Source organism: Callorhinchus milii, unplaced genomic scaffold, assembly GCF_018977255.1.
Source record: "Callorhinchus milii isolate IMCB2004 unplaced genomic scaffold, IMCB_Cmil_1.0 Scaffold4, whole genome shotgun sequence".
Classification (NCBI taxonomy): domain Eukaryota; kingdom Metazoa; phylum Chordata; class Chondrichthyes; order Chimaeriformes; family Callorhinchidae; genus Callorhinchus; species Callorhinchus milii.
In genome coordinates this window covers 76,622,112-76,647,594 of record NW_024704745.1, presented here as the reverse complement: position 1 = coordinate 76,647,594, position 25,483 = coordinate 76,622,112, and the positions used below count along the sequence as shown (strand labels likewise).

General features: G+C 45.5%; 1 protein-coding gene across 1 annotated transcript in view; it reads right to left on the bottom strand.

The window, feature by feature from the left end:
• The window catches only part of LOC103177132 (inositol polyphosphate-4-phosphatase type I A), a 120,683-nt gene that overhangs the window by 35,859 nt on the left and 59,341 nt on the right, over nt 1-25,483 (bottom strand). The window contains 12 exon segments of the mRNA XM_042333890.1: nt 4,767-4,890; nt 6,072-6,176; nt 6,796-6,926; nt 7,387-7,534; nt 7,913-8,003; nt 8,156-8,267; nt 8,665-8,744; nt 11,436-11,552; nt 15,366-15,484; nt 20,351-20,395; nt 21,560-21,779; nt 24,177-24,266. Coding sequence (XP_042189824.1) covers nt 4,767-4,890; nt 6,072-6,176; nt 6,796-6,926; nt 7,387-7,534; nt 7,913-8,003; nt 8,156-8,267; nt 8,665-8,744; nt 11,436-11,552; nt 15,366-15,484; nt 20,351-20,395; nt 21,560-21,665 — 1,178 coding nt within the window. The 5' untranslated portion in view covers nt 21,666-21,779; nt 24,177-24,266.

Genomic DNA, 25,483 nt, shown 5'->3' with positions numbered 1-25,483 from the left:
AATTGCGCACAGCAGTGTCCCACAAACAGTTGTGGATTTAGCGTCCATTTTTTTTCTTTTGGAGGGTTTATTGCCCCCGGAAAGAGATCCGCCAATCGACTGACAACCGGGTTCCTACTTACTGCTAGTTAACAAGGGTGTGTTGAGCAAGGAAACTTGCCTCAGGTTTCGTCCTGACCAGACGGCGAGTCGAGCGAGATAAACACTATGACTCCACAATAATCTGTATTTATATAATGCCTTTCACAGGGGTGGACCAGAATTCACCTGATACAGAAGGCAGCTGCAACGAATTTAGTCTGTCAGACTAAATTATGATCTCAAGTGATGGTTTGGGGCTAAAAAAAACTTAACACATGTTTGGGCAAAAAAACAAAAACTACCATTTAATATCAATTCCTGAGGAAAGAGGACACATTTGTTTGAAGGGTTCAAACGGGGATAAAAAACCCCAGAAGTTTGAGTAAAACTTCCAAAGAATCTTTCTTAAATTTACTTCTGGAATTCATACTTTCATAAAATGAATGGAAGTGCAATTCGGCTAATGGGAGGTTTATAAAAAAAGATTTGCCAATATGGTAAATTTAATTTACTTTAGTGTTTTTCCTTCGATCTCTCTCTCTTTCTCTCCGAAAACAGATGGGAAAAACTCTAATGGACACACAGCTAACATACACGTAGACTGTAAGAGCACTTTGTCTGCACGCAGCTGATTTTCATTTACTTGTTGATGTGCACATCTGCTGTTTTCGTCCATCAATGGCATACAGAGGCAGCTCACTCCAAATTTGGCCACTTTGTGGAGAACCAGCCCAGAGGAACCCACATACCACTCTGCGCGCAAATCTGGCACAGAGTTTGGAAGTCAACTGGAGTGGATTGGGCAGCCGAGTGCTTAGCAGGAGATAAAAGCCATCACATTTGCGGGCGCAGCACATCATTGAGATGTCGCAAAAGCGCTTCACGGGAATCACTGTAAAGTGCATTTCGCCCGCAAAATACGCAGCCAATTCATTTCATAACATATTCTGTGAAGCGCTTTGTAACTCTCAATGACGTGAGAAGGCGCTATTATCAAACGCAAGGATTATATTATTATATTTTGTAGGTGAACTCCGCAGCCCAACTTGAACATGGTATAGTCCCGCAAATGGCCACGTTGTGAACGACTAATTTTGTCTGAGGGATCGTCAGCCAGGACACCGGGAGAAACTCCCCCGTCTCTTTTCAAGTAGTCGCACAGGATTGCTAACGTGACCTTAAACAGGCAGATGGGACCTTGGTTTAATGTCTCACCTGAAGGACGCTACCTCTGATAATGCAGTTCTTCCTCAGCGCTTCATTGGAGTGTCAGCCTAGACTGTGATCTCAAAGTCTCAACGTGGGGCTTGAACCCACAACCTTCCGACTCGGAGGCCAAAGCGCTACCAACTGATATATGGACTGGCCTCAGCCCTGGTTAGTGCATTAAACAATCTGCTGCGTGGTAGAGGAAGCCATCACAGAGTTACCAGTGTGGGTGGGTGAGTGGAGGGTGCACATCTATATACAATGGACAATACACAAAGCCCGATAGCAAGAAGCCACTCTGTGGGAATCAAGCGTGAGATGAGAGGGTGTCAATCCATCCTTAGGAACCTTACCATTTCCTCAATGTTCGACCAGCATTCGACAAACTTTGATTAAGTTCAGGCTGAAAAAATCAGGGTCCACAAAACGCTGTGTTTTAACAGACACATGAGCGGGCATGCCAGAGATTGCCATCACACGCCTTCTAGGATGAACTGAAGGGGTGATGAGGCAAAGTCACTTATCAAGTTCAGCGAGAACTGAATAAGATGCTTTGGGTTTACTGAGGTGATTCAGTAGTGCTTCACAAGGAGAGAATGAAAGTGACAGATACCGTAAGAGCTCTCTGCATCCCGATTTCATAGGGAGCCCATGCACTAGGCGTTAAGAGGATGGTGTTTTATGTTAGGGCAAAGCCTCTCTTTTCTAATGCAGTTGGGATGACGAAGAGCTTGAAGGAAAACCAGACCTAACAGGCAGACACACACACACACAGACAAGACAGAGACGGGGAGATACACACACACACACACACATACACACAGGCCACAGGAGAAATCTCTCCAACATCCAACAAGTGGGAGGGCGACGGGTCTTAAAGAGGATTCTTGTGCCGTGTGGATCTTGCGTGGAATCATGGCTATTGAGTGTGTCGGTTGCTGACTCACATATAAGAAACAAAATGCCATTCCCACAAATCCCAACCACCCCATTAATGAGCCAAACAGGAATGTCAAATTTCAGGTTTGCCTCAGATTTCTGTGAACGTTTTACCACGAACAGCTCCTTTGAGTCAATTCAATCTCAGGGAGACACCACCCCTCCACCTCCCTCCCTGAGGATTTTATGAAATTAGATACTGAACAAAGACTATGTGTGATTTGATAATTATCACGTTATTAATAAGAATATTCCTTGCAGATGATACAGCACCTTATCACAAGAGGACGTCTTAAAGTGCTTCACAGGATTTTACTGTAAAATGACTATTTTAATAATAAAATCACTGCATGGCTGTTTGCAATGTCCCACAAACAGCCATGAAATGAATGACCAATGTTATCTAAGGGATTGTGGGTCAGGACACCGAGAGAAACTCTGGTTCAGTGCAAGAAGATTGCAGGGACAGAATCAATTGGATGTTTAAAAGGGAGACTGACCTATATGTGGGAAATAAGGGCAGAAAAAAGGTGAAGGGAAAAAGTGAGGGAGTGCGATGAAAAGATGATCCAATAAACTAGCGGAATAGGCTTGATGGAGTGAATGCCTCTTGTTCTTAGGAACCTGTTCCTATAGATATGTAGGTGTTTGTTTTTAAATGCTTAGCAAACAATCCCATTTGACGTTAAACACACGGACACACAATTCAGTGAACAAATGCAGAGCTGCTTAAATGCACAAGAACGTTTTACGACATCAACTGACGGGATAAAGTAACGCAGACTCTGAGTTGGAAAGAAAATGAAACAGGAGATAAAATGAACATGAAACACACACACACACACGTTCTTAGTAAGTGTGTCAACAGCCGGGAACTCACCAGCTCTCCTCATAAATGCTACGGGAAGAGAAACGAAAAAAAGCAACACAAACAAACAAGAGCAAAAGGGGGAGAAAAAAAACAAGTGCAAAAAAGAGCGTATTACAAAGCGAGGCATTGTTCTCCCGATATCAACAAATACTTTAGCAAAGAGGTCAAACCCCAGAACTGTAACACAGTCAAGTCGACAAACGGTTTAAGCCCTTAAAGAGTTAAAAAAAACACTTAGACGTGTAACCCACTTTAGTATGCAGGTTATGCTGCACACTGAGTGAGTCAGCGGTGTTTGAGAGTGTGGAAGTGCAGTGAGGAACACTGCGGAGCAGTAAGTCTCATTTCTCCCTCCTGCTCAGAGATATTGTTAACGCAAATGCCTAACAGCCAGCGTCCCCCAGTGGCCCTATTGGGTAAAAGACACACAGGAAGTCGGAGAGTATCAGGTCAAGAGAGCAAGAGCCAAGTCTTGGGGACCCCAGAGTGTGAGTTGGGGTAACTACTGTAATTGGAGTCTAACTAGCCGAAAACAATCAGCTTGCCATTGAGGGCACTGTCCGGCAAGCAGCGTAGTTTTAAGGGTATATTACACAGCAATAACCATTCCCTTGACATCAGCCAACACTCAGCATGGAGATCAACTGAACTCCGGAACTGTATTTATAACAGTCAAGATCAACACTTGTTTTAAGCACTTCCCCAAAAAAGCTTTGTTCCTTTTTAACAGTGTGCTCATTTAGACTGGTAACCCATTTTAGCATGTAGTTTGTGCCCGCTGTGTGCGAGTCAGCTACACGGTGAAAAGAATTGCGAAAGTTGACTGGAGTGGAACCGCAGTGCAGACACTGAAAGGATTGTTCTTAAAGGAGCCGAGACTGACGCGATGGGCCCAATGGCCTTTTCCCGTGCCGTAAATGTCTACGGTTCCACGTGTGGCAACCGTGTCCCGTCTAGGAGATGGTATTCAACTTGCACTCCCGCGTTCAACACGGAATCCATCCTGGTGCCAGGCAACACGGTGCCAGGCGTGACCTGCCAACACACACTGGCGAGGCTGATACATCCAAATGGTTACTCGGGCACCATCCAGCATCATCCCAGTGAGAGGAGCATAGACCGGGAGCAGAGAGGTGGACGTCAATGAGGAGAAAGTTGGGAAAACATTTAAATTGAAAAAAAATTGCCTAGGAGAGCGAGGAAGAAATCATTCTGACAAGGTCAGTGGGATGTCCGGTCCCAACGATACCAAGTACACTTTTTTGGCACAAGCAGCAATTTCTGTGCCATTCCTTAATGGACGAGATTGAGGTTAGGAATATCCTAGCTTTCATGGAAAAAGATAAAAACATAAGGATTCCTAGACGAAAGAAGACCCGAGTTCCATCCAGTTCGCCTTCCACCATCCTGACAGTCGCATGACATGTGTGATGTCCCAAACTACATACTGTATCCCACAATATTATTTCCTAAAATAAATCTTTACGACATGCGAAGGATAAAAGCACTGACATTTCCCCCTCTCTGACTTTAAACCACACACGCACGCAAAAAAATAAAGCGGGTACGAGAGAAAGGGAAAGTCACTGAATCACGTGTTGTTTTGCAGCGTTCTTTAGTAACTAATGAAGTAATTGAGAGGAAGCTGTTAATTTAAACAGGTCACCTTGCTAACACTTGCCTTTTCTTGGCTTCCTGAAACTTCAGCAGCAGTTTCCTTAAGCCACCACTCTTGAACGCTTGGCAGTGAGCTGCTGGGGCTCCGATGGTGACTATATCATAGGTCTGATCTGTGGGGCAGACAACACAGTAATAATAAATAATAATCCTTCCATTTGATATAGCACTTTATCACATCTTCCAGACATCCCAAAGCGCTTCACAGAATATACTGTAAAGTGAATTGACTGTATATTTGTGGGCGAAACGCAGCAGCCAATTGCGCACAGCAGTGACCCACAAACAGTCGTGGATTGAAGTGACCAATTCATTATTGTGTTTTTTTTTTCTTTGAGCTATTATTATCAGGCGTGTGGAATAAGGAAACTTGCCCAAGGTTTCGCCCGGCTGGGAATCGAACCCGAATGGCTCGTTTGTGAGGCGACTGCTCTAACCACTGAGTTACAGATCTTCGTTATCTTCAGGGCTTAAAGTGTTATCTTCAGGGTTAAAAACCATCAGATTTAGACTGTTTCAGCTGTTTAATCAACTTTTGCTGATTCCAGCAATTTCAGGAAGCAGGAAAGCTACCATATCTAACAGGACGGCTGAACAGTTGAGCCGAATGGCCTGTTCTGTGTTGTATATTCTAATGTGTAACAACTGCAAAGAAAAGTACACAGCACAGCTGTCCATCATTGAAGTTTCAACTTGGATTTCGCAGTCAAAGAACCCAAGCAAGAAATTTCTGGTCTGAAGCAAGAGACTTTTCGTCTGATTCACGACTATGCTATTGACCTGTCTGTTGTATTTGTGTTAATTGAACTAGCAAACTTTACATTTCTTATTAAGTAAAGAATTTTCAAAGCAGGAGTTGCTGAGTGTCTTTGGTTCCTCTGTTCTCGGATCCTTAATTAAAGGAGGGTTATAAAGAATAAGACGGTCTTATTCTGCTCACTGCCCAGAATCCAACGCGATATTTGCAGCAACTTCAGAACCTGTTATTTTTTTTGAACGGGTTGTAACGCACAAACCCCCCAAATAACTTTTGAGAACATTTTGCCTCTCACGAAAAACAACTCAAAGGTTTCGGGGGTCACCAGAACGATCAATGCCAAATTACATTTGTACCACGCCTTTCACGTCGGGAGGACGTCCCAAAGCACTGGACGCTCAAGGATGTGCGCCCGAGCTGGGGGTTGGGATCAGGAGGGTTGGAGGGCAGGGAGGGTGAAGGTAGGAGGGTGACAGTCGAAGAGGAGGGTCTTGAGTCCCCAAACCCCACCACCCACAACCCACTCACGGCTATTACCTGACCCGGCATCATCCTGGACCCTCATCCGTTGTATATGCAAATTTGTGGGTACAAATTCTAACTTCCTGTCAGCTTTTAAACTGCTCGCTTTGAACGACGGGCCTGTGGGGCACAAGTTTAAACCAGTTACGCATAAAATTATTTTGTGACGACAACGGTTTGCACTTATGTCGCGCCCTGCGTGTTGCTAGCTAAACACACGCAATCTTTTTGATTAAGGGCTTTGCAATGGGACTGTGTGCATTTTCTGGGCCAGTAACGAAATAATAACAATATTTTCATTTGATATAGCGCCTATATGCGGCAGCTAATTGCTCACAGTAGTGTACCACAAATAGTCGTGGACTGAAGTGACCAATTTTTTTTTCTTTAAAGGCATTATTACCCCTAGAAAAGCGATCCACCAATCAACTAACAACCTGTTTTCTACATAATGCTCGGTAAACCGGAGCGTGTGGAGTAAGGAAACTTGCCCAAGGTTTCGTCCTACCTGGGAATCAAACCCAAGTCTCTCGCTTGCGGGCGAGTGCTCTAACCACTGAGCTACAGGACTAGTTATCTTCAGGGGTTAAAGTTAAAGTGTTATCTTCGGGGTTCATGTACATTGGTGCCAGTCAAAGAGGCGGGGGGTGGGGGTGTGGGATGGTTGTCACACAGTAGAACTTGCTGCTTTCATCTGCTCAGCAAACGACCCAAAAAAATTGTCAAACTTCTGCCTGACCTTTGTACTGATGCAGTTCTGTTAGGTTCTCCTGGTAGGTTATGATGAGCGTTTGGTACTGAGTAACAATCTGTCGTCGTAGGTTCTCCCAGCAGGGTGATAATTCTCCAAGGTCGTCCAGCTGACATATCCTGCAAGAAAGAAGGCAGCCGTGAAAAGAGACATCTCGGCGGAGGCTCATAACATGGGCTCCAAGTGGGTCGTACTCTCGCCTCAGATTGTGATTGCATTGGGGTTTGAGCTCACGGGGACACTGCAGTGGTGTAACTGGGAGAAAGCTTATTAAACACCAGCCCGGACCAGTGAGGGGTGGGGGAGGGGGCGCGGAATGGGCTGTTTCCATGCTCTACAGTGTATACCAATCTATGGGTGTAAACAAGAACAAAATAACATTTGTATAGAGCATTTCATGTCGGTAGAACGTCACAAGATGCTGTAAACCACAGTATGTCACAGCCACCACTGGAAGCTCTGGGATCCTAAGATTTGGTGCTCTGGATTTTTTGTTTGGAAGCTCGGTGTCTCGGCCACTGAATTCCCGTTGCCTCGCACCCGCTCGTTCCGACCCTCACGGTCCGCGACAACTCTGACCTCTCTGCGTCCTCCTCGATGACCAGTTTGACGAACTGCCGGGGGATGTGAAGAGACAGCGCGCTCTCTGCCATCTGCTCCAGGATCCGGAGATGGTTCCCGTCCGTCGTGGGGAAGCGATACATCCGGCAGATGACTCCACCGAACACTGCAAAGAACAATAATAAAAAAAGTTACCCTTGCATTTGATATCGCGACCAGACAACTGCAATCGCATCCACCTGCAGTCAAGGGTAAAAGCCCATCAACGACAACAACAAAATTACATGTGTAAACCGCTTTTCACATCACGAGGATGTCCCAAGGCGCTGAAACCCGGAAAGCCATTTAACCCACTAAGCACTCCGCCTTGTTGCGGGAAGAGAGATGAGCAGTGCTCAAACAGAAAGCTTTGCCCCTCTCTCTCGGCTGTGACCTCACTCTTGGTTTGAGGAGACAGGAAAGGCAGCAGAAGCAGGTGGGGGAGAGACACGGAATTCACAAACACCTTTCGGTCTCAGACACAAGAACGTTCAGCTTGACGTACCTGATTTTAACAATGCGTCCTTCTTCAGCGAGGAGTGTTTTGAGCGAACAGCCAGAGATTCGGTTAGACTTTCGTCGACCGGCAGAACAGTCTGGAACATCACAGAAGAAACACGGCAGTTTTAATGTTGTTTTCTCCATTTTCGCGTGACATTTTTTCTGCATCGGCGCAGACTAGTTGTACGTTCTGTTCCCCAACTGTATCGCTCTGCGTAACAACTCTGTTTAACTCAATGTAATTTACCCGTCCGTTTATGGTGTCAGGTGATCTGCTCGCAGAAAGCCTGTCGTCAACCTTGTCTTCCATCTGCCAAGCTATTACCGTGATATTACCCACACGCTCGTGTTCAGCAGACCTGTGGTTGAGACACAGTAAACATTAAATCACATTAAATCAATCATGAGCTGGCCTGTTTTATTCAAATTTGCCCTGTTTATCCTTCGACTCTTGAATTGTCAAACCACAACTTAACTCGGCTGCACAGCACTGATCTGGTCCAGTTAGGATCCCCCCCCCCCACTCAATTTAGGTATAACAACTTGCTATAGCGCCCTTCATTCAGGGCAACGTCTTGGAGCGCTTAAAAGGTTTTAGACTCCAGAGCTGTTCCCAGCCCCCTCCTCCATCCTCGTTATATAAATGCAAGTTGTTGTCACAGAGCCAGTGGGAGGTCTCTCTTCCCAAGGCCAGGGCTCAGTCAACTGAACAGCAGAGAAAGTCATCACAACCCAGATGGAAGAAAAATGACTGACCGCAAGGTGAGGTGTAATCGATGATACTTTTCTTTCAGCAAATCCTTCACAATGTACGTTGCAGAACCCAACAAGTACATCTGAAAGGGCAAGAACGCAAGGATTCATTAGGCAACTCTACATGTGCTCGTGGCCTCTTAGTTCATCGACTCTCATATTAAAACTAGAAAAAATAATAATCTTTCCGTTCTGTGCGTGACGCCTTTCACATCAGGAGTCGTCTCAAAGTGCGTCACAGGATTTTACTCTGAAGTAAAATCAAATGTAGTGCCAGTGTATTTTGTAGGCAAATGGGGCAGCTAATTTGTGTGTACAGCAATGTCCCGCAAACAGCAATGAAGAGAGTGATCAATTGGATCTGTTGGTCAGGACACTGGGAGAAACTCCCTTCTCTGTTTTGAATAGTCAGATGGTTGTGGGTTCAAGCACTAAATTAGGCCTTTGAAATCACAGCCTTGGCTGATACTCAAATGCAGTAGCAAGGATTGCTGCATTATCAAAAGTGTTGCCCGTCGAATGAACCGTTAAACCAAGGTCCTGTCTGCTTGTTCAGGTGGGCGTCAAAGATCCCATGGCGCTACTTGAAAAAACAAAGGGTTTTTCTCCTGGTATCCTGGCCAACAATCCCCCAGATGAAATTGATCATTTATGAAATTGGTAATGATTTTCTATTTTATTACTGAAAGAAGTAATAGAAAAACATCTAGAACCTGAAAATATAATAAAGAATAGTCAGCACAGATTTCAAAAGGAAGTTCATGTTTGACCAACCTCATTGAATTCTTTGAAGGGGTAACAGAAAGAGCGGACAAGAGTAATGCGGTCGATCAACAACAACAACAAAATTTCATTTATAGAGCGCCTTTCACGTCGGGAGGACGTCCCAAGGTGCTGGACAGTTGGGTCGGGATCCGAGCAGCGGGGAAATGGTCGGGGTGAGGGGAGGGAAGGGAGGGAGCGAGGAAGGGATAGAGAGTCCAGAGTGGAGCTGAAGGCACGGTCAAAGAGAAAGGTCTTGAGACCGGCCTTGAAGGAGGAAAGGGAGGAAGCAGCGAAGGCACTGGGGGATAAAGTTCCAGAGCCTCGGGGCTGAGAGGCTGAAGGCCCGGCCACCGATGGTAGGGCGGTTGGGGCGGGGGATGTGGATCAGACCGGAGCCAGAGGAACGGAGGGTACGGGCGGGTAAGTAGGGGGTTAGTAGGTCGGAGAGGTAGGAGGAAGCAAGGCTGTGAATGACCTTGTAGGCGAGGATGAGGATCTTGAATTAGATGTAATATATTTGGATTTCCAAAAGTCATTCGATAAGGTACCACATACTAGACTAATGAATAAGGTCAGAGCATGTGGAGTCAGGGGAAAAATAGCAGAATGGATAGCAAGCTGGCAACAAGACAGAAAACAGAGGGTAGGGGCAAAGGGTAGCAACTCAGACTGGCAGAGGGTGGGAAGTGATGTTCCACAAGGATCGGTATTGGGACTCACCGTTGCTCACAATTTACATTAACGATTTGGACTCGAAGATCAAAAGTACAATTTCAAAATTTGCGGACCACACCAAATTGGGCAGAGTAGTTAATACAGAGAAGGACTGCAACAAATTACAGCAAGACATTAATAAACTTGCTGAATGGGCATTTAATTGGCAAATGCATTTCAATATAGATAAGTGTGAGGTGGTACATTTTGGTAGGAGGATTAAGGAGGTCACATACGCCTGGAAAATAAAAATCCAAATAGGGCAGAGGACCAAACAACAACAACAACAAGATCCCATTTATTGAGCGCCAAAGGGAACTAGGGGTACACATACACAGATCGCTAAAAGTAGCGACGCAGGTTAATAAGGCCATAAAAAAAGCAAACCAGGTTTTGGGGTTTTGGGTTTCTAGAGGGATAGAAATGAAAAGCAGGGAAGTTATGGCAAACTTATACCGAATCTTGGTTAGATCGCACTTGGAATACTGTGTCCAGTTCTGATCCCCACATTATAGAAGGGATATAAAGGCACTGCAGAAGGTGCAAAGAAGATTCACAAGGATGATACCGGAACTGAGAGATTATACCTATCAGGAAAGGCTGAACAAGCTTGGACTGTTTACTCTTGAAAAGGGAAGGGTGAGAGGTGACCTGATAGGGGTCTTTAAAATTATGAAAGGTTGTGATAGGATAGACATAGGGAAGATGTTTCCACTTGTGGGGGAGACCAAAATCAGGGGCCATCAATATAAAATAGTCACAAATAGATTAATAAATAGGGAAGTCAGAAGAAGTCAGAAGAAATTTCTTTACCTAGAAAGTGGTGAGAATGCGGAACTTGTTACCACAAAGAGTATTTGAGACGAATAGCATAGATGTATTTAAGGGGAAGCTCGATAGGTACATGAGGGAGAAAGGAATAGAAGGTTATGCTGATAGGCTTAGTTGAGGAAGGGCAGGAGGAGGCTCATGTGGAGCATAAACACCGGCATAGTCCAGTTGGGCCAAGTGGCCTGTTTCTGTGCTGTATATTCTAACGTATTTCACTTCACGGCTGTTCGTGGGATTTTGCTGTGCGTAAATTGGCTGCTGTGTTTCAACTACAAAATACACAGACATTTTACAGTACAATTCTCAGACGTGCTTGAAGAAGTCCTTCCATTGTGAAAGACACTGTATCAAATGATAACTCAATGAGACTGATCAGTGGGATTCAAACCAGTCTTTTGTCTTCTCTGGTATCAATAAACAGCAGGTCTGCACATGAGATTGACAGCAAACAGACTGACACTTACGGTTCCCTGAGACCGGTCCTTGACGTCATACACTGAAAGTTTGATTTGTGTCATTTGATTAATGAGAGAGTCCTGGAAAAATGCAATGCTGCTTAGAAATATGGGGTTACTGGTACCCTGCAAGAGAAGGAGAAAAAAAATAGATCAGTACATTGCTCCATCCATGGATGTTATAAGTCTTGATGGGCTATTTGGTCAGCCAGGTATGTGACTCACGCGGAAACCCATCACCGTGCTTAGGAGTATCCAAACCAATCTGAGAATTCCATGCATCCCACCTACACATGGAAATCCCAGAGATAAACTGTTGGATAGAATGCGCTCTCTCTCCCTGGAGGGATGCATCCTGCTCACCTAATTCTGGAAAGTATTAGGCACAGGTAAGCAAGAGCCAAGGCTTGGGGACCCGAGAGTCTGACCAGCAAAAACCACATAGTTTGCCATTGAGAGCTCTGTCTGGGAGGCTCGGACCACCCTACACGTTAGGGCTTTGGCTTGCAAGGTTACCAGAAACTGAGTGGGAAGAGTCTCTGACCCTAGTTTAATGATAGTGGCATTATATAGCACAATCCTTCACATAAGATGACTTTTCGGAACACTTCACAAAGACAGGGTTGGACGCCAAGCAGGGCGGAGAGTCTTTTGCCGTGCGAGTGCCTTTATGTGACAGAGCGCAAACACTATAAGTCAGTCTGTAATAATTATGCCAGTTACAAATGCAGTTTACATAGATAGACTGTACAGCATGGAAACGGGCCAATGGGCTATGTTTATGCCTATGTTTACGTTCCGTGAGTTTTCTCCCTCTGAACTAGGAATCAAGCTTATAAGAGAAAATTTGTACATCAAACCCTAAGGCGTCTGACACCCTTGCGATTGGCGTCAAGAAACCAACAGGATTCACTAAAAGTCAATCATTAACAGAAACCCCACAGGGTCTGCACTGTAGGAAGTGCTAACCTGTGGATGGATGTTAACCCATTAAACCTTCATCCTCATATGCCTATCACCCCAACTTTCCCAGGTTCCACTGGCTCCCTATCCCCCAGCACATTGATTTCTAGGCCCTCAGCCTCATCAACAAATCCCTTCCGACCCTAGAATAGTGGTGGCCAACCTTTATGGTCGGGCCAACAAAATATATTTTCTTGATTGAATATTTCTAGATTTATGGCATAGATCAATAATGATAATAATCCTTGCATTTGACATAGCACCTTATCACGGCGGTAAGATGTCTCAAAGCGCTTCACGGAATATGCTGTCAAGTGAATTCACTGTGGATTTTGTGACGTGTTTTGGGACGTCCTCCTGAAGTAAAAGACGCTACACCAAATGCAAGGATTTTTGAGATTATTACGCTAATGCAAGTTTTTGCCCAATAAAATCCTGTGAATTGCTTCGAGGCGTTTCGATAATCATAGAATCATAGAATCGTACAGCACAGAAAGAGGCCATTCGGCCCATCGAGTCTGTGCGGCTCTTTGAAAAGAGCAATTAATGTCAATCCCACTCCCCAGCCCTTTCCCCATAACCCGCAAACCCGTCCTCTTCAAATACCCGTCCACCACGTTTTTAAAAGTAGTTATCGAATCGGCCTCGACCGCCCTTTCAGGCAATGTTCCAGATTCGAACAACTCGCTGCGTGAAAAAATTTCTTCTCACCTCCCCTCGGCTTCTTTTAGATATTATTTTGAATCCATGACCTCGAGTCACCGACACACCCACCAGTGGAAACAGTTTTTCCGTTTCTAACCTATCAAATCCCCTCATGATTTTGAAGACCTCTATTAGGTCTCCTCGTAACCTCCTCTGCTCCAATGAGAATAATCCTAACCTCTCCAGCCTTTCCTCATCATCACGGTCCCTCATTCCTGGTACCATCCTCGTAAATCTCCTCTGTACCCTTTCCAATGCCTTAATATCCTTCCTATAGTGTGAGGCCCAGAACTGGGGCAGTGTTCTAACTGAGGCCTAACCAGTGTTTTATATGGGTTAATCATAACCTCCTGACTCTTGTATTCTATGCCCCTATTTATAAAGCCTAGTATTTCATATGCCCTTTTTACAGCTGTATCTACCTGTCCTGCCACCTTCAAGGATTCATTTACCTGCACCCCCAGGTCTCTCTGTTCTTTTACCCCCCTTAAGATTGTATTACCAGCCTATATTGCCTCCCCTCATTCTTTCTACCAAAATACATTACCTCTCATTTCTCTACATTGAAATTCATCTGCCATGTGTCGCCCATTGTACCATTCTGTCTATGTTTTCCTACAGTTGGCTCCTATCCTTCTCACTGTTTACCCCCTACCCAACTTTGTGTCGTCCGCAAACTTGGAAATGGTATTTGCTATACCCAAGTCCAGATAATTTTTGTATAGTAAGAAGAGCAGTGGTCCTAATTCCGATCCCTGGGGAACACCACTGTACACTTCCCTCCAGTCAGAAAAGCAGCCGTTCACCACAACTCTCTGCTCTCTGTTTCCCAGCCAGTTCTGGATCCGCTGCCACTATCCCTTTTATTCCATGGGCTTCTATCTTTCTTACAAGTCTTTCATGTGGCACTTTGTCAAATGCCTTTTGAAAGTCCACATAAACTACATCAACTGCACTACCTTTATCCACGCTCTCCGTTACCTCATCGAAAAATTCTATTAGATTTGTTAGACAAGATCTACCTTTTCGAATCCATGTTGGCTGTCCCTAACTAACCCATATTCTTCTAAGTGAAGACTTATTCTGTCCCGGATTATAGTCTCCAGGAGTTTCCCCACTACTGATGTTAGGCTGACTGGCCTGTAGTTCCCAGGTTTGTCCTTCAGTCCCTTTTTGTACAGGGTCACATTGGCCACTCTCCAGTCCTCTGGCGCCACTCCTGTGTCCAACGAAGATTGAAAAATTGTAGCCAAAGCCTCCGCCATTTGTACCCGTGCCTCCCATAGTAATCTTGGTTGCATCCCGTCCGGACCGGGCGACTTATCTACCTTCAGCCCAGTCAACCATTTCAGTACTTCCTCTCTTTTTATACTTATCCTATACATTTCCTCTATCCTCTCCTCCGATACTGCAGCATTTGGTGCATCCACTTCTTCAGTACATCAGCCATGCCTTCTGCCTCCACAATAAGATTTCCGCCTTGGTCCTTAATTGGCCCCACCCTACCTTTGACTAACCTTTTTTTCTTGATATGTTTGTAAAATATTTTAGAATTCCCTTTAATGTTACCCACTAGCCTTTATCGTATAATCTTTTTGCCCCTCTTATTTCCTTTTTCAAACCTCTTCTGCACTTCCTATATTCTATTTAGTTGTCTTCTGCATCTTGGGGTTGACATTTGTCATACGCCTCCTCTTTCTGCTTCATTCTAGATACAACTACCTTCGTCATCCAGGGAGGTTTGGATGCCCTACTTTTCCCTTTTGTGGGAATGTATTTATTCTGTCCCCGAGCTATCTCATCCTTGAAGACTTCCCACTGCTCTTTAGTTGTTTTACCTGCCAATCTTTCTTTCCAGTCCACCTTGGCCCAGTCCCTTTTTAACTCACTGAAATTTGCCCTCGTTCAGTTCAGTATCTTCACCTTAGATGGTTCCTTGTCTCTTTCCATATGCACTCTGAATCTAATGATGTTATGATCACTATTGCCCAGATGCTCTCCCACTGAAACCTGCTCCACTTTCCCTACTTCATTCCCCAGAACTAGATCCAGCACTGCTTCCTTCCTCGTTGGGCTGGAAACGTACTAATCAAGAAAGTTGTCCTGTATGCATTTTAGGAATCTTTCCCCCTCCTTCCCCTTTGCGCTGTTGTTTTGCCAGTCTATGTTGGGATAATTAAAGTCCCCCATTATCACGACTCTGTGACTCTATGATGTGCCAAGGCCCTATATCAAATGCAAGTAAAATTACCTATGTCATTGGTAACTGACCTCTATAATCTCGGTCTGCACGTGTTTCGTCCAGAAGGCCTGTGGAGGTGTGGTCACACTTACTGCTACAAAACTATTGGGTTTTCTGTCCAACGATGGAGTGCTCAGTTCACTGCAAGCTGGCAAGATAAACACAAAGACTGCATGGTTATTGATAAATCAGAAGTCCAGCACCTGATATCTTACTTATAAATGCAACAGGGGTATCAGCCTGGCTCACTTGGTAGCACTCGTCCCCTCCGAGACAGAGGATTGTGATTTCAAGCCCCAAGTTGGGACTTGGAATTCATATTCGTGGAATCCTGTAGCTCAGTGGTTAGAGCTCTCGCCTCGCAAGTAAGAGACCTGGGTTCGATTCCCGGCAGGGCAAAACCTTGGGCATGTTTCCTTACTCCACACGCCTCTATTTCACCAGCAGCAGTTAAGAACCCAGTTGATAGTTGATTGGAGGATCGCTATTCCGGGGGTAATAATTCTTTATATCAATAATAAATCGGTCACTTCAATCCACGACTGTTTGTGGGACACTGCTGTGCGCAATTGGCTGCCACATTTCGCCCACAAAATATATAGTCAATTCACTTTACAGTATATTCTGTGAAGTGCTCTGAGGCATCTCGAAGACGCGATAAGGCGCTATATCAACAGCCTTGGCGATGCAAGACATCATCTTGAAGGATGTGTTAGCCAACTAATTTTACATCGTTACGGGAAACAGTGGAAGCAGAAAGTGTCGATTCATTCAAGAACAAAATAGTTAGGTTTCTGTGAGGAAATAATATCTCGGAAACAATATATAGTCTGGGACACGACATGTCATACGACTGCCAGGAGAGTGGAAGGTGAACTGGATGAACTTTGGTCTTCTTTCGCCTAGCAAATTAATAATAATAATAATCCTTGCATTTGATATAGGGCTTTTCATGTCAGGAGGACGTCCCAAAGCGCTTCACAGAACACACTGTAAAGTGAATTGACTGTATATTTGTGGGCGAACGCGGCAGCCAATTGCGCACAGCAATGTCCCACAAAGAGCCATAGATTGAAAGTGACCAATTTATTATTGTTTTTGGTTTTGGAGGGATTATTATTAGGCTCTGTGTGGAGTAAGGAAACTTGCCCAAGGTTTCGCCCTCTGCCTGGAATTGAACTCAGGTCTCTCACTTGCAAAGCGAGTGCTCTAACCACTGAGCTATAGGACTCCATAAATTCTTAGGCTCTTATGACAAGTAAAGCAGAATCTCTTATTAACATCTTGGATGGATAGCAGCTGGGATATTGACAGTGTGTCGACTTAAGTGGTAGTGACTAGTTAAGCCAAGGTTGAGTTATCAGCAGTTTACTGTGTGTCATCGTTCAGAGAGACAACCCCACGTGAAGCAAGTTGTTATATTAAAAGATTCAAAGAAGAATACACTTCACACAATTCATTTTGAGCTGAAAATACATGCAGGTTCCAGACAATGGAAATACTGGCTGACAGGTAACAATTATATCCTAAGGATGAGAAACAGATTTTTTTCCATTGGCAACTCACCCTTCAATGTCAGTCTACAAACACATACACACACACACGCTGCTCTAATCCAAACATTCCTCCAATTCCACAGTGTCCTACATTAACACTTCTCCCTCTACAATTCAGGCGGTTGTGTTGCCATTACTTTAACCAGGCCCTCAATAGGCCGAATGGCCTCCTTCTACGATGGCAGGGCAGGTGGGGATTTGCTGATGGCAATTGAGGAATTGAGGAAGCACAAGGGGGCGAGAAGCGGTGAAGTTATTTAGTGCAAATCTTTGATAAAGAATTTTAACTGTGATTTTGTTTGTTGTTGTTGTTATTAACAGGGGAGGAAATGATCCAAAACATGCCGCTGTGATCTCAGGCTGACAATGTGTTCTGGCAGAGTGGTCCGAGGTTGGGGAGGGGAGGAGGGGGAAGGATCAGTTTCACACCTGAGGCTTTCCCACTCGTGCTTCCTACAAGCTCTCCTGGGAGGGACGGTGAGCAGGTGATACAGAGACAGTGAGCGGGTCACATACGAACATCAGAAGGGAAAGGCAGGCCATGTTTCCGAGGCTCTCATACCCACCTCCCAGCTGTGTCACGGAAAGCACCTGGCAAGCTGTCCGCTCTCCAAATAATAATCCTTGCATTTGATATAGCGCCCTATCACGTCTTCAAGACGTCTCAAAGCGCTTCACAGAATAGACGGTGACGTGGTTTGACTGTGTATTGTGTGGGCGAAACGTGGCAGCCAATTGCCCACAAACCAATAGTGCTCACACTTTGTAGGCATAGGTCAACATGAAGAACAAGGCGAAAGGAAATGCACTACGGAATGGCTGCACCCTCCAAGATGTTACTCTATGTCAGAGTGGTCCAACTGGCAGCCCGCGGGCCACATTCAGCCCCATCCCTATCCAACCCCCTCACATTTCATCTGGCCCACCCACTCCCTCCATAACCCGTAAATGTTCTTTTGTTTCTGTAAGGGAAACACAAAAATATTGCTAATGTGGCCGGCGGACGTCTTTCTAATAGGGCATCCAGCCCTCAGCAGCCAAAAGGTTGGACCCCCCCCCCCTCACCCTGCTTTACGTGAAGAGAGTCCCCTAAGCCTTGGCTCTCGCCAACCTGTGCCAAATTCTTTCCAGAATTTGGGAAGCAGGAGGCGTCCCTCCAGGGAGATAGAGCGCATTCCAATCCAACAATCTACCTCTGGGATTTCCAGGTGTAGGTGGGATGCACGGACTCCTCAGTTTGGTTTGGAGACTCTTAAACACGGTGATGGGTTTCCGCGTGTGTCAGACACCCGACCGACCAAAACAAGTCCTATAAGAGATGCAAGTTATTGTTGACGATTTCCAGCTTCAGGTTCAGTGCCGAGAATGGCAGCCTTAGATGAACTGCGGTGGGTGAGTGAGACTAATTGGATGGCTCTTTCAAAGAGTCAGCACGGGCACGATGGGCCAAATGGCCTCCTTCCGTGCTGCAGGAGTGTCACGATTCACTCCATGGTTGTTTGTGGGACATTGCTGTGGGCTGCCATGTTCACCTACAAAATGCAATCACTACATTTTCCAGTAAATCCTGTGAAGCATTTTGCTAAGTCCTCCCAACGTGATCAAAAGCAAGGATTATTATGTATTGTTACGGTATTAAATCTGGCAGTGTGTCCACGCACAACTCCACCAGGGGGAGCAATAACAGGCGTAACCGCTGACATTCTCGCAACTTGTTGTTTCAGAACTAATTGGACCTTATATTCTATCATCTGTTAGCAACGGGAAATCACTTTAAAACGACCCATTTAAAGCATTACAGTTTCGTGGCAAAATATCTGGTCAGTTTAAAGCATTTCCTCCGGAAATGACAAGCCTCCAACTGCAGTAACTGTCCAAAAAAGCATCTTACTCCATCCTTATTCGCTTACTCTGCTCCCGACTCCCCCACCAACCCCCCCACACTCCCCACTCCATCAACTCCAGCCTGCACTGGTGGCAGCACTATGCCCCAAAACTCTGGAGCACCCTTCCTCTATCCTTCCGCCTTGCCCCTTCCTTCCCCATCTTCAGGTCAGGCCTGAAGACCTTGCTTTTTGTCTGTTCCTACGGTCACCTCCCCCTCCGCCCGGCTCGGTGTAGTGCTCCGCCACTGTCAAGACCTCTTGGACGCTACCCTGTGTAAGTGAGGTGTGCTATATAAATGCACGTTGTTGTTGCTTCTTGCCCACCGCCCTGCTCCGCTCCACCATAGGTCACTTAATCCACGACTATTTGTGGGACACTGCTGTGCAATTGGCTGCCACGTTTCTCCCACAAACACACAGTATATCCTGTGAAGCGCTTTGAGACGTCTCAACGACGAGATAAGGCACTTTATCAAAATGCAAGGATTATTATATCAAATACAAGGATTATGGGGGACGAGCTTTCAGCCTCTGTGCCACCCGCTCTCTGGAACTCTTTTCCAAAAGCCTCAGTCCTCTCCACTTGCTCTGCTTCCAAAATCTCTCTCAAAAACCTCTCTCTTTGCCCACGCCTTTGCCCAGCTCCCCTCTGTCTCTTCACATCTCCCTCCCAACTTGGGCTCCTACTCTATCTTTATAAAGACTATAAAGTACAAATTGTTGTCGTTGGTGGTGGTGGTGACTGTGTCCTCCATTATTCAACACGATTTAGATTTTGCTGTTCTGTTCTCACGTTTACATTTATTGTCGGTGAACCTCAAGTCGGCCATTTTATTTTACTGAGCCCAAAATAGCTGACCTTTGGATCATTCGGTCTCTTCCGCTTGCGCAGGTGATGTCAGACGCGACCGACTGAACCAGGAGGTGGCCATTTTGGGGTGAGAAGGCGGGCAGCGTGCGGGAAGCAAGTCGGTCGCCTGCGCGCATGTACAGCGAATGAGATCCACAGCGCAAACTGTTACAAGGCATTATAAAGGGGCTGAGCTGCAATGGAGACCCCACTATCTCCCTCTCCCAATTCCTCTGCAAGGATGAGATGACTGGTGCAAAATGATTTGACATAATTTATGACAAATGACTATCCTATGAAAATGCCCACCATTTCAAACGATTGTAATCCCCCATTGAGGTCTGCCCAGTCTGCTAAGCGTAGAATTGTAATACAATAATAATAATAATTATCCTTGCATTTGATAAAGCGCCTTATCACGTCATCGAGACGTCTAAAAGAGCCTCGCAGGATATACTGTGAAGTGAATTGACTGTATATTTTGTGAGCAAACCTGGGCAGCCAATTAAGGGTACCTACTTTATGCTAGGTAAACAGAGGCATGTGGAGTAAGGCAATTATAAAGCCTGGAAGGCGTACACAAGGAGGGCAGAGGAGGAGCAAGGAGAGGGGAAGTGGGGAAGGGAGAGGGGAGAAGGGAAGGGGGTGGTGGGGGGAAGGTTAAAACAAAGGTTAGGAAGGATAGAAAGAGACAACATTTACCATACACCAAAACTACTCACCTAAACTAAATTCCAAAATGGGTTCATCTGGGTCTTGGGCGTTGGCTGAAAATCAAAGAGTAGAGGATTGTTAGTAAGACCAGGCATTTTGCAGTTTGACTCAGGGTTAAGACATACGATCCACCCAAGTCCAGGACTGTGGTGACCTCCAGTCTCACATGTCCTTGACTCCCAGCAGTTTCCTTCAGCTGTGTTTTGTTTTAATTTGGTCAGACAGGTGTCCTGCACAAATCCATCACCATGCTTAAGAGTTTCCAACTTAAACAAAGTTCCATATACACATGCCACCCACACATAAACATTGTCCTGGGTCTGAAATGCAGTTTACATAGATTTTAAACACCGTGCTTAGGGGTATCCAAACCAAACTGAGAATTCAATGCATCCCACCTACACATGGAAATTCCAGAGATAGACTGTTGGAATGGAATACACTCTCTCCCCAGAAAGACACATCCTGCTTACCTAATTCCGAGGGTATTAGGAACAGGTTGGCAAGACCACGGTGTGCATTGGGGTACTGCTGGAGTCCAACCAACCAAAACTGCATAGCTTGCCATTAAGAGCACTGACAAGCTTCCTGCTACTCGTCGAGCTAATGCTTTGGCTTGCAGCGTTAATAGGAGCTGAGTGGGACAAATCCTTGCCCCTAGTGACCGGTCTACCCCTCCAAGTCCTGCCAATGAGCCAGGCTCAGGAACGACCAAATCCGCCACAGGGATTCCAACACTCCATTGACAATCAAATTACTTTGGAACCAGCTCAGCTCCAAAGAGACGACGCTTACCTCTCCCCTCTCCTTGCCCCACTCCCCCACCCCAAACAGGCGGAAGCCACAACAATGAACCACACAAAAAAAAAGACATCACCATATAAAAAGACTGACAACTTGGACACGATGTGCCAGGTGGGTGTTAAAGACTCCACGGCACTATTCAAAAATGGTCTCCTGGCCAACCATCCCCCAAATAAAATTGGTTATTCACCTCAACATCAACTTGCTTTTATATGACACACTTCACGCAGGATAGTGTCTCGGAGCGCTGTACAGTGATGGGGTTGGACAACGAGCAAGGGCAGGTGACAATATGCATGAGCCCAAATCTGTCGCTTTACAAGTGTTATTTGTTGTTGTGGTTAAAAGGGAAAGGGCAACATGTTTGATGGCAATGGGACTCAGTTACACAAGCACAATAGAAAGCTTCTCACCAGCCAGGGTTAAAACTGACATATCAGTGGGCAGGTCAGCGGCGGAAGCTCGCTGCATGCCTCTGGTATTGCCGCCTCGCAGAGGACTGTGCTCCCTCGCTGACATCTTGTCATGAGTAACTCCCTTCGACCTTCCCCCAGCCTGTTAATCTCTCGGAGAGGTTGAGCCGCAGTTTCCCCTCTTTATGTCGACAGAAGCCGTAGCTGTAGGGCTGGATTCCTGAAACAACAAGCCCAACGGGTGTTACTTTTAAAAGGGTTAAATCTCTCCCCCTTTCCTTCCCCACCACCCACTCACCACACCCTCCCCACCACCCCACCGAGTGCAAAATCATCATTCATTAACAAGAAAAGCCATAGTTTTGTGCAAGTTGAGCTCACCTGATACTGGCACCAATCTTGAGCTCGAAGTACAATCTACTTATACAATACAATACAAAATATACGATATAAAACCCGAGTGTCAACATTGAAATTGATTCATTTCAAATGTCAACACACACACTATCATTAAGCAACTGCACTATGTGTAGATTTTTGTAACGCCTTTCACGTTGGGAGCACAGCTGAAGGAGCTTGGCTGTCCTGGCTGGGCACCTTATCTGGGGGTGGGAGGGGAAGGTGACCAAAGGAGAGGTCAAAGAGGAAGATCTTAGAGATGGACCTTGAAAGAGACGAGACATGGGGGCAATTTGGAAGGACTCTGGGATGGAGTTCCGGGGGAGGGGAGGATAGAATGAAAGCTCTTCCGCTTATGATGAGGCACGTAGGGCGGGACACATAGCAGATAACGCACTACTTATCAATAGAATGACTTGAAAGCTGGCTAGCTGGTCCCACAGAAACACAAAGTTAGAAACATAGATGAGCTGCAGTGACTTCACCAGAAAAGATTGATATAGGAGCTGAGGTCAGCTGCAAGCAGGCCACAGGAAATAATGATTTACATGCATTTGGGTAACACAGGTTGCAGTTTCGCATAATAATAATAATCTACATTTGATATAGTGCCTTTCACGCAAGGAGCATATCTCAAATTGTCATGAGATTTACTGCAAAGTTTTATTGACTGTGTATTTCCTAGGCAAACACCAATTTGCGCAGAGCAATGTCCCACCAATTTCACCAGGGGGATTGATGGCCAGGATACCAGCCAGCCAGAATTGTCGAGCGCAATGGGATGTCTTCCCAGTGTGAAAGGCACTGTATAAGCGCAGATTCTATTGTACTGTATTGTCACGGCGCACTCTCCATTCACCACAGGCATCACCGTGGAGTCAGATTGACCACAGACAGACACTACTTATCTTTCTCTTATAATCACAGAACATACCCAATAGTACAGCAATGCTTCTTGCTTGTTACATGTTCTCTCACTGTAATAGTAATAATCCTTGCATTTGAATGTGGCGCCTTATCACACTGTTGAGACGTCTCAAAGCGCTTCGCAGAATAAATTCTACAGTGAATTGACTACACTTTGTGGGCGAAAGCCGTCAGCTAATTGCACACAGCAGTGACGCACAAACAGTCGTGGATTTAAGTGACCAAATTATTATTATTATTTATTATTTTTTGGAAGACATGTTGCCCCCAGGAAAAGCATTCTGCCAATCAATTCACTTTACAGTGTGTTCTGTGAAGCGCTTTGGGACGTCCTCCCGACGTGAAAAGCGCTATATCAAATGCAAGGATTATTATTATTATAATAATCGATTAACAACCAGGTTCGTAGTTACTGCTAGGCAAACAGAGGCGTGTGGAGTAAGGAAACTTGCCTAAGCTTTCACCCTGCCGGGAATTGAACCCCGGTCCTCTAGCTTGCGAGGCGAGTGCTCTAACTGCTGAGCTGCAGGACTCCGCATGAAACATCTCTAGATGGTCAATACACTATACAATGCTCGGTGACAATTGCTGGAGCTTCTCTGAACCTTCCAAATGAGTCAGGATGGAGTTAAATAGAAATGATCAGAATTAGGGGAATGGTGTGAGAAAGGGGAAGCATCTCCAGTTGATTCATTTTGATAGAGAAACTGAACTGAACTCGCTGGCTCCCTCTCTTCCTCCCCTCGTTCAAGGTCTGTCTCAAGATCTTCCTCTTCGACTGCTCTTTCAGGTAGATCACCTCTGAGACAGATGGTTGTGGATTCAAGCCCCACGTCGGACTTGTCTAAGGTGACACTCCAGTGCAGTGCTGGGGGTGTGCGCATGGTTAGAGATGCCGTCCTTTGGGTGAGATGTTAAATTAATGTCACGTCCCATCTGTCTGTTCAGGTGATGTTAAAGATCCCATGGCGCTACTGGAAAAGAGAAAGGTTTCTCCCGGTGTCCTGGCCAAGAATCCCCTAAATAAAATTGGTCACTCGTTCCATGGTTGTTTTTTGGGCCATTGCTGTGTGCAAACTGCTTGAGGTGTTTTGCCCAGAAAATACACAGTCACTGCACTTTACAGTATATCCTGTGAAGCACTTTGAGACATCCCAACAAGACGACAAGGTGCTACATCAAATGCAAAGATTATATTATTGTCATTATTCTCCCGAAGGTGAAAGGTGCTGTATAAGCATATATTATGATTAATATTATTTTTATTATTATATTGTATTGCGTTACTTACATAGAGTGGAGAGGGTTTTGCTCGTGTTCTCAGCAAGCGAAGATGCTGCATCTCTTCAACTTAAACAACCCGCTGCTTTCCATTCTTCAACTGAGGAGACAGAGAGAGACAGAGAGAGAGAGAGAGAGAGAGAGAAAACAGTTAAACACTGGAGGTTTATTTGCTTTCCCTGCTGCCGGTTGGGGGCTGCAATTATCGGGTTCGTTGCACCCGGGTAGTCTTTTTATTTGTTTGGTTTACGATCACTCACTCGCTCGCTCGCTCACCCGCCCCTGCCTTGGGACTTGCTGTTTCAGAAGCTCGCTGGTACTGCTCAGAATTTTGAACCGCCTCGCTAACACAGGCAGCAGTGCTGCTCCTGCTAACTGCATTAATCACCGAGGGAATGCAGGCAAGGAGATGCAGTGCAGTGTTGCTTGCTCCGGACCCACCGGGGTGGGGGTGGGGGGAGGAGGGGGTCGTCTATTACCTCCCTCCGTTGTAGCTGCGAGCGGGCTGCAGGGAATCAAAGCCACCAAGACCAGCTCCGAGCTGCTGTACGGATTTCACCGCAAACTGCGTTTGGTTCGCAAAGCCTGTGCGTTCCTCTCTCTCTCTCTCTCTTTCTCTCTCTCTCTAAGTACCATCCATCATTCGGCTGATTGTCTGCGTCAGAGAGTGCTCTGAAACAGTCTTTGGCTTCTGAAAGATTCATCTTTCGAGTGTGGCTGACAACGATAGCATGATTAACGCAGGGACCAGAGTGAATAACGAGAAGCCTCAGTGTTCAGCACAGCCACAGGAAGCCCCCAACCCCCACCCCTTAAAATAAACATTCACATTGACCAGGTCTCCTCGGTCTATTTTGAACGTTAAAGCTCTCATGTAGTCATTACAACAACAACAAATCAACAACAACAAATTAACAACAACAACAAATTACAATGGCAATGTGCCCACGTAGCTGATCTTCGTCATCCAAATTCACCCACACAACAAAACATATTCATAATTCATCCCATTGCTGTGTGTGGGACGTTGTTGATGCTGCCACCTTTGCTTACATAATAATAACAAGCATTTATATAACACCCCTCACATAGAGTAGCGTCCCAGAGTCCTTGAAATAATACTAATAATAATACTATGCGCACTTGATATAAAACTTTACCTGGGGCAATCCATTTCGCCCACAAAATATACAATCAATTCACTTCACGGTATATTCTGTGAAGCGCTTTGAGACGTCTCAAAGAAATAATAAGACGCTATATTAAATGCGAGGATTGTTATTATTATTACTATTATTATCATCAAATGATCAATTC